Here is a 17,985-nt window from a genome sequence, read left to right as displayed (position 1 = left end):
TGATAGAACAAAAATCATGGCAAGACTCATTCTGTATCATAAAAGAAAGAGCAAAAGGGAGGAAATCCTTTTTAAAAGTGTAGGTGTTTTAAAAAGTGACTGCATTTCATGAGACAGCATAGCCCATGGATAAAGACACAATAATTGCATTCAACTAATTTTAAATTTGGTCCAGTTTTCAGACCTATTGCGACACTAAAAAAAAAAATCTGAGAAGCCAAATTAATGGAAGACAAAGCAAAAAAATATTTCACTTAAATATAAGCTCTTGGCATTTTTTAAGTAGGTCTCCATTCCTGAAGTGCTGATCCCTTCCATACTAAGCAGAATTTGGTAGGTAATCAGTACTTAAGAATAATCCAGATATTTACTTCCTAAGATGACTAACAATTGCATGTGCATAACTTGTCTGTAAAAGGAAAATTTTTAAAGCACACAAGTGATTTGGGAATTTATACCTTCATTGTCAAAAGCAATTTAGAAATTTAGGATGCCTATCTTCACTAATTTTCATCAAGGTGTCCTCCTAAATATCTCTGTCACTGTCGCAAATAAGACTTAGGAGCATTAAGTCATTTAGGCACTACGTTCTTGGTTTTTTTCCTTAATTATAACAAATAGTACTATTAGGTCATCAAAATGTTGGTAATGTAAAATTACTTTGTATATAAAGAACATTAAAATAAATGACTTTTTTCATAATCATTTTCCAACGTGGTATCAGCTACTCTAGCAAGTGAACACGCAGATTTTCATGATTAGTCTGTTACTGAATTGTAATACTAAATTTAAAAGCAGGGTGATCATAAAAAAGCTTACAAAAAGTAGAGGAGAATGGTAAGACCAGGATGGTTCAGGGAGCTGTCAGTTTTCACTGTTTCTTAATTTTATTTATCATTTTATGGTTATGAGAAGGACTTTTACTAAATAAGAGTAAAATTCCAACTTTAAATGGACACGTATCTATGTTGTAAAATTCCCACTCTTTCCTTTCACACTGCTGCTCCATTTGCTGGCAAAAGCAGTCTGAAGCTTTGCATAGCTAACACAGATGAGATGAAACTGCAATTCAAAGTTCAGCAACAGAAAGACTTGCTGATTTCCACATATTATGAAAAGTGGAACATGACAAACAGCACATGGGAACAAAAGTGATTTACCATCCATATTGATGAACATGGCAACCAGACCAAAACACTGGTCTCCCAAAAGAGACATCCCACTGGAAGTGTCCAAAAGGGAAATCCATTGGAAATACACAGAACAGCCATTTTGTCTACAGAGGGAAATGCTACAGATTTTACCTACAGTTCATACACACACATACACACATATAACTTGGAGACTGAAAAAGGTTCAACAAGAGAAGCATCCTTACATTGGCCAATTAACCGGAATCATGCTTGCATACTACAGAAAAATCAATAAAATTTTTCAGATTTAGACTTTCAAAAGGTAAGAATACAGAGGCAAACTTTGTCTTTTGTACTGATATACAGTAATTTAGGACCTAGTTCTAGTTAAGTGCACAGAACCCTGGCCCCAGGGTTTTGCAGGATCAAGTTCATAGCTACCTATTTTAATCACATTTCCATGACAAAGTTTAATTTTGTATTAAAATTTTTAAAAGGAAAAAGAAAAAAGTCCTTCAAGAAAGAACAGTAAGAAAAGACATATATCTGAACACAACTTCTTTCCCTTTAAAATTATTTAAACATCATTCAAAAAGAGGGGGATCTGGCAAAATGACCTGTTTTATCTTGTTTACATGTAGAAGAGTTATTGAGGAAGATAAGCGACCACTTTGAAGATCTGCCTCATTTCTGTTCCAGTTTGCTGAAAGCATGCTTGCTATAGGTTGCTATGTGTTTCCAATCAGAAGTTGTTAAGTACACAAAATAAGGCTGGATTTTATTTGCAGAAGCACATGTTCAAAGGTTAAAATTTATTGCTCCAAAACCAGTATCTATAAACCAGGGCAATAGCTTAGAGATTATTAACCTCCTAGTTATGCCAGTGATTGTTTTAAGTAGTACAATTTTTTTGTAAAACTTACCAGCAATCTATTCAACTAAATATTTTCAATGTGCTTTAATCCTTTAAATAGTTGCCCACCAAAACCAAAAGAAAGCTTTTTTTTTTTTTTAAGAAGCTTGTGTAGTGCTGTTGCTTAGATGTGGTATTGTGTATAATTATCAATAAGAGAGACATAAAATTGGAGCCAAATCAACTGAAAGTATTTTGGTCCAACATTGTGAGTCATGAAATACTGGCACCAGTCCTCAGAATAATACTTACTTTCTTCCTAACTTTGGGTATATCTTATAACCTATCACTTCTATCACATCTAAAAACTAGGGACACTAAAGCAGAGTTGCTGTGAAGATTGATTGGTTGTTAGCAAAGTGCCTTGAAGAAGAAAAGCATACCTTAGACTACATCACAAGAATATCTAAGCCCTTAATCCTAATTGTGATTAAAAGAACGATCAAGATATATCCAATTTTCAGAGGAATTCACTAACCTTTAAACCTCATTACCCAGCGAGAATTGTGATCTATATGGTACAAAAAGATCAAGGACAGCATAGCAAACAGAACTTTCTACAAAAACTTCACACAACTAAGCAAGAGATACAATTCAAAATGACATTTTTAAAACAAAAAACTTCAAATACGCAGTATCTGCAGTTGCTTAGGGGTTATGCAATCATTAACATACATATGAGAGAGCATCAGGTATGTGCTACCTTCTACCCAAGGAGCAGATTCAAAAATATATTAATTCTGGATGTTACCATAAAAATTAAAAAGCATATTCCCACTTTAGCACCCTTATTCAGTTTGCTGGCGCAGCACAGGCTTACTCCAACCCAAGCTTTTACACCCAGAGCGTATGCTGAAATGATGGGTCCCTGCAAATGACTTACACAGCCAGTCACATTTTGGGTACTGTATGTTACCAGTTGAACACAGTATTGTGCAAAACTCACTAGGTAAAGGAATAGGCACAGGTTTTATGATGACAATGTTTGCCAGCTGCTTTCATACTCAAAGAGCACAAATACATTCTTGCACATTTTGTAACAGACTCTGTTCTAAGAGGTATCACAATAAATGGAGAGGCTTAATTAAGATGCACCCTGCATGTTCTTGGTCTTCTAAGCCACGATAAAATACAGTCACTCTAAGGCAGGACAGACTTCACATAGACAATATCTCTCTTATCTGGGAGTATGAAAGAAGAGTTAAATTTGTGCAACAGAAATGGCAATGTGCCAGGAATATAAACCATGTATATGGCAAGAATGGCAAACAGTAAAGGCAATCAATTCCTTTATTACCTCATGAAAGAGAGACCCCACCAAAGAACGTCTCAAGGACTCAATAGTGAGCACCCAATAATCCCATCCAGCTATACTCTGGTCAGCATGATTAGTTACAGTAAGTGGAAGCCCCACACTACATGACTCAGGATGGAAACCAAATAAATATCAATAGAGGATATGCTGTTAATTTTCATGGTTCTGCTAAAAAGAATCGATTTAACCTGCAGTTCACATGCAGACTCTTTAACTCCTGCTGTACTAAGTCTGCTCGTTAAGCATTAAGACGTACTCATTACTGTTAGTATTGATTTTGTAGCAGATTTTAAATTATTTAAATTTCAGAACAGTAAGACCCTCCTTTAGCTCCAGACCATTCTTTCCTGGCAGACACAACACTGATGCAGATCATACATGTAATATATTGTCACTATTTTTAATAAAATGTAAAAGTTAACATTAAGAAATGAAAGATAGGTCATTGTTAGCAGCAATTAGAAAAACAGTAGTGGAATAGATGGAAGGGTAAATACAATCACCATGCTCCCAACAAGTCACATTTCATCATTTTTCAAAAGGATTTGTTAACAACCAAAATTTCAGAGCATGGAATTAAAAATGAAACCATTGTGGAAGGCTTCAGGGACAACTGACATCTTTATTTCTACTGTTGGTTTCTTATGAAAAAGAAATACACATTAGGGATGAGAGACACAAATAGTACAGAACTGAAACTTGTGATATACCCCTTTTTCTTTTTGCCCAGAAGAGCTCAGTTCAGCAAGTGAAATTAGTTCAGCTACCACTGCTCATTCAGTTCTCTAGACTGTGCCCCATCTGTCAATACAGAGATGCAATCTGGCATGTGCTAGCATGTCAAGCCCTGAAAATGACACCTAACTAGGGCGTTGCATATTAAACCAGTCCAATTAAAAAGGGTAAATAAAATTTTCAGAAGTTTTGTTTGTAGAAGCTTCAGTGAAAGCAAGAGTAGTCTCTTCAGCTGTGAGTTTTAAAACTTTAAAACCATCTGCCTTCCTTCATGACTAGTCGGATTTTTTTCCAACAGAACTGACCTCAGATTACAGCATGCTACATACTGACTGACCTTTCCTCAAGATTTATACAGCTGACTATTAATTTTAGGAGGAATGGGCGTGCATGCAAAGCCCAGCTTAAATAAAGGGTCAACAACACCTCTGAAATACTGCATTAAAACTATCAGCAATACACAGTTCGCTAACAAACTCCTTAGCTAGCCATTCCATTGAAATTCCAAGCATGCAGTTATAAAGGTACGGGCAAGAAGCATTCCTAAGCCTGATGTTACTGATGTGTTATTAGAGTGGTCATCTGGAGGCAAGAAAACAAACATCTATTCCTATCACCTTAGCCAGAGTGGGACATGCTAAGCTCACCTGCTTTTTTCGCCTCAGAAAGAAAACCAGAGATAGGTTTCATATAATTTTCAAGCTTCAAAGATGGACAGATTTGTTTCTTCTTATCTCCATATAAAAGGAAGAGTAACTTAATGAGCACGAGTTCCTAATAAAAATTATCACAGGTATAAACACCTTTAATATAAGTTATTGTTGTACAGGCCATTTTTAATCTACCAGTAGTCCGTGAAATATCAGTTATAATAGCCGTCATTAAAACATTTAATTGCACGTTTGTGATTATATTATTATTATTACCTGTTTATGAAATGCTCTTTAGAACAGCACATATACGATAGTATACCATCTGCATTGCCTGTACAAACAAGACTTTAATAGCTCCAATGGTTATCACCATGCTTGTTATTATTGCTAGATTTTCATCAACCACTTGTTAGAAAACTAGAAAGTTTTCTTCCCCAAAGATCTCAAAGCACATTTAATTTTACACACGTATAACTTTACTTCAACAAACACTGAGGCAAGTCTTGCAGACACTGGCTAAGTAGATAAATTATACATAGCATTTTAACAGGTAGAGGAAAAAAAAAAAAGGAAAATTATAACCTTGGAGTTAGTTACTCTGGCAATCCATCTCTCTGAACTATGCCAAAGAGCATAGCACTCTTGCTGCCAATACCACACAGATCTTTCCTGTTCTGCCTTTATCACCCACTGCAGAAAACGGTATAATTACAAACCTCCGTATGGATGAGATTTCTGGATCTAGCCCACTACCTCAGAACTACTTTCGCTTTCCCACCACACCAGAAAGTCAGGAGAGGGCCCATGCTAACACGACAGTTCCACAAACACTTTACACAGGCATAGGCAGCACACCAGCCCTTCCTCTACCACCCGCAACTCACTGCCATCCCCTCACAGTGCAAATATGGACAAGACAAGGGCAGTTCACTTATTTCCCTCCTCCTTTTTTTTTTTCTTTTTTTTTCTTTTTCTTTGACAGCAATGCCCACTGAAAGTGTTCCTGGAACTACAGTGTAAATTACTGCTATACACTGAAGATGCAGTTGTTCTGTGGCTCTGAAGCTACTGACACGCTGGATCTGGGCAGGAAGGACACATCCGTGGCCAGAAATGACTCTTGGGAAGGCAAACTCAGATTAACAGTCAATTAGCTCTCAAAAAACATCAACCCCAAAATTTTGGTAGCCTCAAACTACTAGACTACATGCAAAGGTATTGTTCCTTTTTAATACATCCACATGGTTCCGTTAAACAAAATGGGAGGCCTAAGAGTCAGGGTGCAGATCATTTGAATGTTGCCATTTTAGTTATCTTATTCTCACTTCAGTGTTAAAAATCTGCAGTCCTACCCAGCAATCTTATCCTGCTATGTAAATCTTTTTAAACAAAATGCCTTATTCAAAGCTTACTATTGTTAGCCGACATCAAATCAGTGTAGCAATTTGCCATCAGCGTATCTTGATCTAATTACGTTCTGGAAAGAATCGAAATAGATCTAAAGAAAAGTCAGATAGTAGAACAGGCAAAACAAGAAAGGGAAAGGAGGAGCATAAACAAAAGATAAAAGAAGAACAAAGGATAAAGCTCCAAGATACAAAAAATAGGATTAGGTGATACTGAAATTGTGGGGGGTATGTGCACAGGCATCCCATAAAGAAAAAGGAAGACCAGGGATTAAAAATGTTACCATCATCTAATGCATTCTATGAAATCAAATGTCATTCACGGAGATGTGAAAATGGTGTGCTTAGAAGCTGAACAACGTGTCTGATCTGAAATCTACGAGCAACCAATGTTCATTTGTACTATGTCAATGGATTTCAAATACAGTCAATGGAGACAAAGCTTCACCCTCCTATGGATCTGCCTATGACCGACAGCTCTGTGTCACTTTTAGTAATACATTGCAATTTAACTGCTGGCATAATGCTTACAAATAGGTCAAAGATTCCAAGGATACTTCCAGTATAGGAAACATGTCTTGTTTAATTTGGATGATACTCAGTGGAGTTCTTTGTTCTTTTTAGTGCACATCAGTACTAAAAAGTCTGTGGGCTCCCAAAAATTGTATTACAATTCCTTTTCTTTCCAGATGAAGGGAACAAGAGTGTCTTCTGAATTTTTTTAATGTCTATTTTTATAAGGGTACACTAATTACAGAAGGCCTTACTTTTTCCATGTCCTATCCCATGGTGCAACTTTCCTCAACATTCTCAGGATCCCAAGGATTAATAAAGAAATCTGTAAATATAGCAAAACCTTTATAATTCACTTTGCTACACTTCTCAGTAAAAATTTGTTTCTCAAAAAAACCCAAACCAAAACCACAACCACTCCACAGAAAACGAATATCTTTCCTGTATTTAAGTACACACTTAGAATCCTTTAGTGCTGGAATTAGAAGGGATGTGTGAATATGAGTAGTGTCAAAATACAAAGGATACTGAATGAAAAACCACACCTTTGTAAAGGGAAACAACTCATTGTAATTTGCACCTCTTTTGCAAGCATACCCTTTGACAAATAGCTCATTGCAAAGAAATCCATCCAAGAAAAAAATGTACCAAATTCACTCTACAAGTTGTAGCTAAACAACCACAGAGAGGCAGTTCTCAAGTCATAAGGTATGGTTTAGTTCTCCCATGTTAATATCAAGCTCTTAGTAATATAAAACCACCTTCAGAATAATTTTTCTCAGTGGGAACACTTACATTGACATATAGAGTACCCATGTGTCAGGCACTTTACAGAAAAGCATCAAGGCAGTTCTGATCCACTAGCTTGATAACCCACATGTTTCTCCTTGCTGATTTCACTTACCTAAGCTGCCACCGCTGAAAACAGACTACTATACAGCAGTTTCAGAGGAAGGAATGAGCATTTCAGGCAGATAAAGGTTGTCTTCAGTTTGAAACAGAAGCCAACAATATTACTGGGCGCAATCAAAGACTTTTTTCACTACTTTTTAGAGTCATTTTCTTTGTACTTCTGGCACTGTCTTTGTTAGGAAGATTTATTGTCTGCTTTTTAAAATTTATCAGTTTGCAATGGCCACCAGATGAAGGGATCTCTTTACATCACTCCGTATGGGGAGAGTGTGAACATGTGCATTACAGTTAGAACCTTAATTTCTCCCATGCTGGAAAACCACTTAGAAACATGAATGATGAGGGGAAAATTTTTGAGATTGTTATATTCAAGACATGCTGTTTACAAGATGCTGTGTATTCTGAAGTTACTGACTTACAATTATACAAATTGACCATGTCCCTTAATTTGAGAAGTAAAAATGAAATTTTTTTCAGTATCTGAGAAATCAAGAGAGTAACAGATTTATTTGTTGATTGATAACACATCACAAAATAAAGGTTTCAGACAAGAATCATTTGAACACCAAACATTGCTATTACAGTTACCACTGTCTTTTCTTAAAATAAGGTCTATTTACTAAGTTACAAATACAAGCAACCATTGCATCATCTTACAGTACTGGAATTACTGTTGGATATCAGGGAAGGGTAATAGGATAGATAAAAGTTCTCTAAAAGAGAAAGCACCAGAACTAGCAGAAAGGTGGGGTTGGTCAGCCCTTCATTTGAATGTAAATGTAATTATGAGGCAGGCAGTTAGGCTGACGTCAGACAAGATCTTGGTAAACCATTACCACCAGCACCTGGTAACACAGTTGATAATAAAAGAGGATGAAGTAGAAGATTCCAAGCAGAGTGGCATTATTAGAGAAAACCAAACACAATTATTTTTAAGCAGTGAAAGAAAATACAGAAGAACAAGATGTTATGACAACATATTTACAATCTGTGACAATCATGTATGTGAGCTCTCTCTTGGATAAAGAGAACAGCATGTATCCAGAATCTGCAAGGTGCAGCAGCAACAACCTGCCAGTGCAAAACTTTGTGTCTACTCCACCCTATTCAGATTACATGGGATATCATCATGTGCCAACTCTGGACACCCATGGACAGCCTGCGGGAACCTGGGGATCTCACTATGGCCCACAGAGGGAGGACTGGAATGCTTATGGCCCAGGACCTTCCAGCACGGTTGCTGCTGCACAGATCAATGGCTCATCTCCTGGGCAGGTCTCCTACAGTTCTGCTGATTACAGCTCCCTCCATCCTGCTGGATCTGGGGGGTTACCTCCTGTAGATACAATTAATACACAGCAAATCTCTCCCAACAGCCAAAGGCACAGCTCTTACGAATGGATGAGGAAAACGGTGCAAGCTAACACTACTGGTAAGTGTATATTCAACTTTCAACCTGAGAAAGCATCTTCTGCTATCGCTGATCTTATGAATAATTAACTTTACTTGAAGCACATAGGTTGGTGGGTTATTTATGACATTTAACCTACTGCTATTTAATGCAGTTTTAACTAAATTTGCACTAGTTTCAGTTTTGTCCCATAAAGGCTTTATACAGTTACTATAGTGGAATGGCTGTTGTGTTTAGATATGGCTGCATCTCACTCAAGTCCAGGAATCTTTGTTCTAACAATCTGTAAAGCATTTTGGATTAAAAACATGATGCTCTTGGGAATGTTATGGAACCATGAATGCAGCAACATTTAACAGTTACAGGCAAAAATACTACATAATTATTTTGTGCTGCAAGGTAAACATCGATATAAAATCAGGTTGATCTTTTTAAATCTTTACAGACTTTTCAATACTTTTAAAGAAAATTATGTGCTCTGATCCTACTGTAGTGATTATGCAATTTTCTGCTGTTGTTCCTGTCTTTTATTTTTCTACCTAGATTTATTAGGTGAGACGAAATATTCCTAGAGAAGTAATCTGACTCAAATGATCAGCGTAGACCATTTTGTTTGCAGCCCACATATCTCATCAGTTAAGCTTCCTTTTCATTTAGTTTCAAATCAGTTTTACATATTTTTCTCACGTATCAGAATTTTGCAGCTTGCCACAATTACACAATTAAAAATCACTTTCTTGCAAGAGTCATTTGTTGATGTGCCTGTTTTTATCACAAGCTGCATGCCAGATGAACCTTTCGGTGTATATTCCCAAGGTGTGAATTGGGTGTAGCAAGGTTTGCTAAATCTATTGTTAAGGTTAGAAGTAGTAAGTGTGTGTTAGAGAGCATCAAAGAAAATGCTCTAAAGAAAGAAGAGCAATTACAATTGGAGCAATCTTAGAAGACACAGAAAATCAGCACTACTGCTTGAGACACAGTCGTACTTCAAATGGTTATTACTAAAGAGCAAAATTAGTCTGGTAATTGTTTCTTAGTTGTAAAGCAGATACACACTGTTTTCCCACTAATACTAAGTATAAAATACTTAGTGAACATTAAGATATCCCAATGCAATCCTTCCACTTGGAGCCTCTACAAAGGTCTTCAAAGCCAGGCAGATTTATAGTCTGTTTTTTCCCCCTTATGTATACTCATGTAAATCAGTAGTAACTTCATTAACATCATTGGAGATTTCCAGGTGTAGAAGCGATGCAAGACTTGAATGTAAACCAAATTCAATTGAGACTACTGAATGGCAATGAGGCAACCCTGTCCCCGTCATGTTGCCGCTGAATTTTAAATGTGTTAGCATTCTTAAAGAGTAAAAGAGACTTAAAAATCTAAATCCTAGTTTTACACTTATTGCACAGACATGGAAGACCCTGAAAGGTTTCCCACACGCTTGCTCAACTTCATAAAACATATATGCAATTCAGAAAAGCAGTTATGTGCTTAAATTCATCTCTAGTCTGAAAAGCACTTACACAGAATTTACACACATGCCAAAATACTTTATGAACAATACTAGACAGGTGAAACAGGGCCTGTCAATAGATACATGTCCCGAGGCTGTACATTCCTACAGCCCAGTCCTTTGAAGTGTTAAATACAGCTCAGGACTTCACAGAATTGGGCTCAAGACATCAACCCAGCTTAAAAAAAGGGTTTGGGAGAGTAAAGCATGAATGTGGTATCTTGCAAAACAAGAAAAGTATCGAATAGATTTAGCTTTTCATTGGTGTTTTAAAATAATGTTCACTGTAAAAAACTAGAAAGTTATAATACTGATACATAAAAAGTTGTGAAAAATGAAAGGAAATTCAAACAAATAACGACAAGGCTAAGATGATGCATGTAACAGGTACTTATTACTTATCAATGCTTTTTCTAGAAGATAATGTAAGAAAACTTACTTGATGCCACTATAACCACTCTTTGAAACAGACTTGGTCTCTGTTTTTCCTTATTGCCATAATATTTATTACTCATCCTATCAAACTGGCTACTGGCTCCTCCCCTTCAATATTATCACTGCTTAATACAGTTCATTGCTCTAAAATTTCAGAATTACAGCCTTAAACTTTACAAATATATTTATATACATAAATATGTGTATGTCCTTAACTTCACTAGTGGTGTGTACTCACATTGATGTATGCGAGCAGCATGGAATAACAGAAATCAAAACACAGCTAATTAAACGAGCGAGCTTACTGAAATACTGTCCTAAAGCCAATGGGAATTATTCTGGGGGATGGGATGTTAATGGGAATTTTTCCCCCTCAATTTAGACTCTATTAAATATACCACATTCTGAATCAATATTTGTATTTAGCATTTTATACAAGAAATTAAATTACAGGAAAAGTGAAATGAAAATTTACCTGACCAAGTCAACTCTCAGGATGAAACAACATCATGAATACAGAAATACTATGTCCTTTCAACAGATAAAATTTGATTTGAAATTATACATCCTCTTACTAGAAGACTGTAACTGTATATTCAGAACCAAACCTTTTTTTATTTCAAATACACAGACATTGCAAACATATGAGGCAATAAGTAATTTAAAAAAACCAAACATCGAAAGTGGGCTTGCTAAAGGTATCTTCCCAGACAGGCTATCAAAATGAGAAAAAGAACATCTACAGAATTCCTTACAGTCTGATCCCATTTTTACTAAAAATCAATGACAAAATGCCCTATCAGCTTCAGTTATGTAAGAGCAGAACTTCAGAGCCATTCATTTCTAAAAGCTGTGTAATCAACAGTGTAAAATGTGTATTTTATGAGAGCAAGTGAGCCTTCAAAGCATGAAGCTTACTGAAAAGAAGGTATCTAAACAAGGGCCTAGAAAACAGATTTTATATCTTTTAAAACTTTACATGAAACTTCATGTGGGAGTGGTCCTTCTCAGGAGAATGGACTTTAAGGGGACTAAACAAAAGGACAACATTATTTTTATATTTTGCAAGATCAGCCTCAGCTTTTTTTTTTTTTAACTATAGTCAACACATTGTATGTCTTTGTTTAAACAAGCAGTGCTGTACAAGTAATTCAGATTACATCACAGCAGAAACACAGCCAGAAAGCAAAATAGAAAAGTAGGAAAAAAGGCCAGGCCTCTGCTCTAATGCTAATTTATTTTGCTTTGTAAACTAGTTGTGACATCTATTTTCCACTGGCCTACATTGTCTGAGGTTTTGAGGCCTATCTGTCATATTGAGGCAACAGACCCTTTTAACACTTCACTTTGCTTTGATATGCAGTCTTGTCTCTTCCTTCTCCCTCTTTTCTTCAGGAGTTATATTGCCGGAAAGGGTGATGATTTTCACAGCAAATAAAGAGGCCTTCTCCTAGCTTTATTGTCTTCAGAAGAAATGCTCTGCGAATTTTATGACCAAGGGGAATGGGGAAACCTACTCCTTTTCTCCACCCCCTCAAATCATGGTTATATTTGCTGATTATAGTGAAGCCGGAATAACCCTGTTGAATTTTAACTTGTTTTCAAAGATTACCTTCTAAGCCTTCAGTTTACAAGGAACCTGAATATCTATACTATTGTTAACATTTTAACTATCACTTAGAGCAAACATTTCAAAGCCAACAATTTGTACATTGCAAAAAAGTAAACTTAGTTTGATGATTGTTTTAGTCCTGCAAATTTAGGCAGGAAAACTTTGTACACTAGAAGTCAAAGTGGCATAGGATTTGGGAAAACATCCCTAATTATGCGTACTTCAAAATGTCTTAAGCTATGTCTACCTCTAGCCTTCAGATAAAAATATTGCAGTCTATTCTCAGTGTTGGTCCAAAATTAAAGAGAACTGAGGAAAAAATATTCCTTCATCTACTTCTGTCCTTTTTAACTCTGCTAAGATGAAAGAGTCTGACATTTGTTTAGGGCTTGTAAATTCCAAACCAATTGGTTTGTGTTTCTGAATGTGAAAGGGGTTCTTGATAAGATCTCCTTGTCGCTCCTTTGTGTGGCGTGTGCTTCATCTTAACACCTCAATGGATTTTAGGGAACCACTTTAAAGGAGTCTTTGTCCTACAGTTTGTCCCAGAAAACTCACATCAAAAAAAACCTGGGAAGATCAGAAGAAAAAGAAAAACTATCTAGTTGGCTGTTGAAAGTGCAAAGGAGAACAAATAAGTTGAAAAGTGATCTCTCTGTATTATTATTACATGAAGAATTGTTTAAAAATGTCTATGAAATGAGAGCTATCTTCTACACATCCAGTAATGCTTCTCTTAACAGTATTTATCCAATATATCTAAGAATATTTCTTTTATACATTAGAGAGAGGATGACACTGAAATCCTTTCACAAGTATTTTATTGCCTCATCTTACAAATTCCCAAGTGCCTTCAACTCAAAAGGGAAGCTCAGCACAGAGAGTACCCCCAGTAATACCTCTACAGGCACTCAGCATCTTGCAAGACTGGACTTTTTTGAAAAAATAAATTCAAGATACTATTAGACTTATAAGCATGTCCTATGGCCACACAAGAAAGCAAAAGCATTTCTAGTAGGACATTTATTTGTGTTAGAGAGCTGATACTCAAAAACTCAAATAAAGAATTAGGACATGGTGCAACTAAATAAATTGTGACTGAACTTCAGTCTTGAAATCCTGTGTATTTATGCCTGCATAGATGTGGAAGTCACTTCAATGAGCACTGAAATGAAACCCCTTTGAGATCAAATACAGCCAGCACCAATTATGTACTGCTATGAATTATTTAAGATGCTTCAGGGTGTTTTTCACTTAAGAGCTTTACATTTAAATGCATGTTTACAGAGAGAGGGAGATAAAGAGGAAAAGACAGTTATGATAACCAATACTCACTCACTTATTCACCCTGCACCTCATATTCCTTCTCTGTAACACAGAAAACAATCCCATGCAAGTACTCCGTAGTTTAATTAATGTCTGTAAACTGTTTGAGATGTTTGAAAGAAAGATGCTATAGAAAATCAAATTCAACATATTAATAATATTTCTTTCTTGAACAGGTAAAACAAGAACAAAAGAAAAGTACCGAGTTGTTTACACAGATCATCAGAGACTAGAATTAGAGAAGGAATTTCACTGCAACAGATATATTACAATAAGGAGAAAGTCAGAACTTGCAGCAAACCTGGGACTATCTGAAAGACAGGTACACAGAGACTATCCATCATTCATACGCACCCATTCACAAGTCACTGTTACTGCCAGAGGACATGAGCAGCATTCACGTTCTGTATCCAAAAGTAGTGCGCAGGCAACCATGATATAGTTTCTGAATATATTTGACACACAGAGAATACATTATGCAAATACAAATTAATAAATAGGCTAATTTCACAGAAACCTCAAATTATGGGTAACTAACATAAGGAATTCATTTATCCTAGAAGTAGTACTTACTCTTACGTGCCTAACGGCTTGCTAGACAGCTAGAATTTTAACAGTTCAGCTTAACATTATTTTAGCTATGTTCTCAATAGTTATGACATTCACCATTTTATTTTTTCTTGCGATCACACAGAATGGTGGCCAGAAAAAAATCCAAAGCATTGGATATATTTCAGCTGTAACCTAGGAAAATGAAAACTCAGCATTCAAAGAGCAATCAAATGAGATATCTATGTATTTTTTGTTACAAATTTATTGCCACTATTTCCACAGGCCTCTCCACTCTTCCTCAATCAGTTAGATTTCAGCATATTTTAAGGAGTTTTTACAGCCTTTGATTTGCAAGTCAGGATTTCTTTTTGCAATTATGTTCACAGGTACTTCACCTATAGTAGTAGTTCACACCCACTATATACAAGATGCTTTAAGCTATAAAATTTGGTGCCAAATTTTTATGCCTGTTATACACATATATGTATCCAATAGTCTCCGTTCAGGAAATTTTCAAGTGCATACTTAGATCCATTTCTTCTTTGAAAAGCAGCTCTGCCTTTGTTCATATCAAGTACATATTTAAGCTCTGTCCTGAATAAAGGTAGTCTCCTGAGCAGGGGCCCAGGTTTCTTAGCTGGGTTCATACAAAGACTAGAGGAATTCAGGATAATGAATTTCCTAAAATCACTGTGTTGGAGAGCTCACTTATGAAGCACAGCTCTGCAGTCTGCAAATACAGTAACTGTTGAATGCAACCCTCCTTATACAACAGAATTGCAATGGTTCTGCTACAGTTGGAGGATAAGGGAAGATTTGGCGATACTGAATAAGGCATCTCATACCTTAGCACCCAGATTTATTGCCCCCAGGTAAATTTAAACAAGAGATCTTTCCTTTTAGAATTTTACAAACTTTTGTTCTTTCTGAATATAGACATTCAGGTCTCTAAAATATTCTCCTCTTTCAGTGGCCTCCTCTGCTTCTGCATTCATTCTGTGCAAGAACATGGAATAGAGAGGGACCAATTGAGGCTGGAAGCGTAAGGATGCATAGATAAGCAATGGTATTTTAGGATCAAGCACTGGATTTTTATAAACATACTGTAGTGCAGTGATGTTCAATCCCAGACCCAAATAGTACATAGACTACACTGTGCAGACTGTAAGTGGCCCCAGAAAGTAACTACAAAAAACAAGTCTATCATTGATGGACTAAAGTTTGTTATACAGTAGGATATAGCTGCATTGGAAAATTTTCAGAGAACTTATGAAAATTATGAAAGGTTCAAAACCTCCACCTTAATGTTATGCAAGCTGGCTGATTTAGAACACAGACATGCCTGGAATAACCAGTGATACCGCATAAAATCAGTGGTTTCCTGTTACATAGCTGTTGCTCTTAAAGCCATCCAATTTTTGACTGGTAGATATCCTTCAAGTATAATGTAGACAAAATACATAATTTATCTGCATTTCTACAGGACCAATGACAGACAAGCTAAATGCTTCTTACTGTCATTACCAGTAACGTAATAAAAAATAACTAGAAAATAATAATGAGATTTTTAATACAAAGCAATGGTATAACTTTCTATATCATATTGTATTCAACACACCTTAAAGGATGCAACAAAAACTGTGAAGAACACAAAAAAAAAGAATGATAAGGAAAAACAGTGTTTTCTACTCATTCACACTTCCACATCAGGAAAGAAAATATAGATAATTAAACTAAAAGTAGATTTCAAACAGATGGGAGTCTACATATGCACAATTAGCCTGGGAAATTCACTGTTATTAAGTAATGCTGATGTACCTATCTGTACACAACATAGTACATATGTATCTGTAAAATACATATACGTAGTCCAGAAACAAAAAAATTCAAAACTTTTAAAATGCGTAAGAATATGTATACACACAAAAATCACTCACAATATAAATGAAGAAAAAGAACTTTCACTGCCTGGGTTTGAATTAATCTGTAATACAGATAAAGAAATCTTCAAAATTATTCCATAACTGCATCTTCCTAAAGTATGACACATGCCACTGTCAAAGCTTAGATGATGAATTAGGTGGACTCTGAGTCTAAATGAGTAAGTTGATTCCTACATTCCTAAATGTAACACAGCAAATTCCCTTTACACCAGATCTAAGAAAGTAATTTTCTACTGATTATGATGCAGAAAATGAATATAGAGTAACTAAAAAATTGTTCGCTGCACAAGTCCAGTGTTTTGTTTTGTGGTTTGGTTTGGGGGTTTTTTGTTTGTTTGTTTTGTTTGAGTTTTATGGGGTTTTGTGGGGTTTTTTTTCTGGGTTTTTTTTGGTTTGTTTTGGTTTTTTATAATTTTTTTTAACATATCTATATTTTCATTGCTATTATTACTGTAAAAAGTTGACCACTACTTTGAATTCATCAGGTATCATTTATAACACCACAGGTGAAAATCTGGTTCCAGAATCGCCGAGCAAAAGAACGAAAAATGATCAAGAAGAAAATATCTCAGTTTGATGGCAGTGGGGGCTCAGTTCAGAGTGACTCTGGTTCACTCAGTCCGAACGAAATATCTAATTCTCTGTTCCCACCATCACATGGAATAAATGGATTACAGTCTAATGACATTCATCAAGTCATAGTTTCAGAATGAACAGAGGCAAAAAAAAAAAGGAAAAAAGGAAAAGCAAGAACACATTTCCCTGCCACCCCTTGAAAACTTGAAAGCTCAACTTCGCAAAGGACCATTCTCATTTAACTGTCTTCAGGATCTGGGACTATTTTCAAAACATTTTAATTATTGCAGAAATCTCAGGGAACTTGCACTGCTAAGATTCATCACTCAAAATCTTTGAGTAGGAGGTAATTTGCTTCAGACATTGACACAAAGAATGATTCAACTGAAGATTCAAGTAAACATAGTTCTAGTCTGATCATATATATACACACAGAAAACTAAGTGAACTGATTATAAAATAGAATACTATTGCATAAAATATAAGATGCTGGGTGTATTTGGTTTACATTCTGTATAATTAGAGTCAACCGTAGATGTTAATAAATATTGACACTTAAGTGTACTGAAAAGAACGCTACTTTTTGAAAACAACAAAAACATTTAAAACACTTTTAAACAGTCAAGAAACATAACAATGTGGCCATACCAACACATTGCATTTAATCAAATCAAATAAATCTTCTTTGCCCTATGTAATTGAATTCAAGCATGCCAATCTCATGAGCAATAGTTACAGATATATAATATCATACCAAACCTGCCAAGATTTGTTCAATTGTAAGAAATGCAAGAATTTGTCACACACATTAGTAAACACCAAATAGTTTGGAAGATAGAAGTATTACTTCAATCTTCAATGAATGCACATATTATCACTCAACAATATGAGCACAAATGTAATGGAAACAGAGCTGTTACTACGAGCAAACCACCAATATGGAAATAAAGAATTTGTCTAATGTCTTTAAACCTTTTAAGTGAAATAGTAGCAGTCTTGGACCACTGATTTTATACATAGACACTTATTTGGCG

The 17,985-nt window shown here is 35.7% G+C and overlaps 1 protein-coding gene across 2 annotated transcripts; it reads left to right on the top strand.

Annotated features, from left to right (window-relative positions):
* Window positions 1-8,492: 8,492 nt before the first annotated feature.
* On the top strand, window positions 8,493-17,118 carry LOC104832723 (homeobox protein CDX-4-like). 2 transcript variants are annotated; one of them, XM_010569068.1, is made up of 3 exons: window positions 8,493-9,012; window positions 14,057-14,286; window positions 16,882-17,118. In XM_010569068.1, exons 1-3 carry the CDS (start codon window positions 8,550-8,552, stop codon window positions 17,086-17,088), a joined length of 900 nt encoding a protein of 299 aa, XP_010567370.1. In that variant the 5' UTR covers window positions 8,493-8,549; the 3' UTR covers window positions 17,089-17,118. The 2 variants fall into 2 exon arrangements, with proteins under 2 accessions (XP_010567370.1, XP_010567371.1); XM_010569069.1 differs by having other exon boundaries at window positions 14,057-14,202; window positions 16,882-17,114.
* Window positions 17,119-17,985: the final 867 nt, after the last annotated feature.

Source organism: Haliaeetus leucocephalus, unplaced genomic scaffold, assembly GCF_000737465.1.
Source record: "Haliaeetus leucocephalus isolate CR32 unplaced genomic scaffold, Haliaeetus_leucocephalus-4.0 Scaffold262, whole genome shotgun sequence".
Classification (NCBI taxonomy): domain Eukaryota; kingdom Metazoa; phylum Chordata; class Aves; order Accipitriformes; family Accipitridae; genus Haliaeetus; species Haliaeetus leucocephalus.
This window is presented reverse-complemented; position numbering and strand designations above follow the sequence as displayed.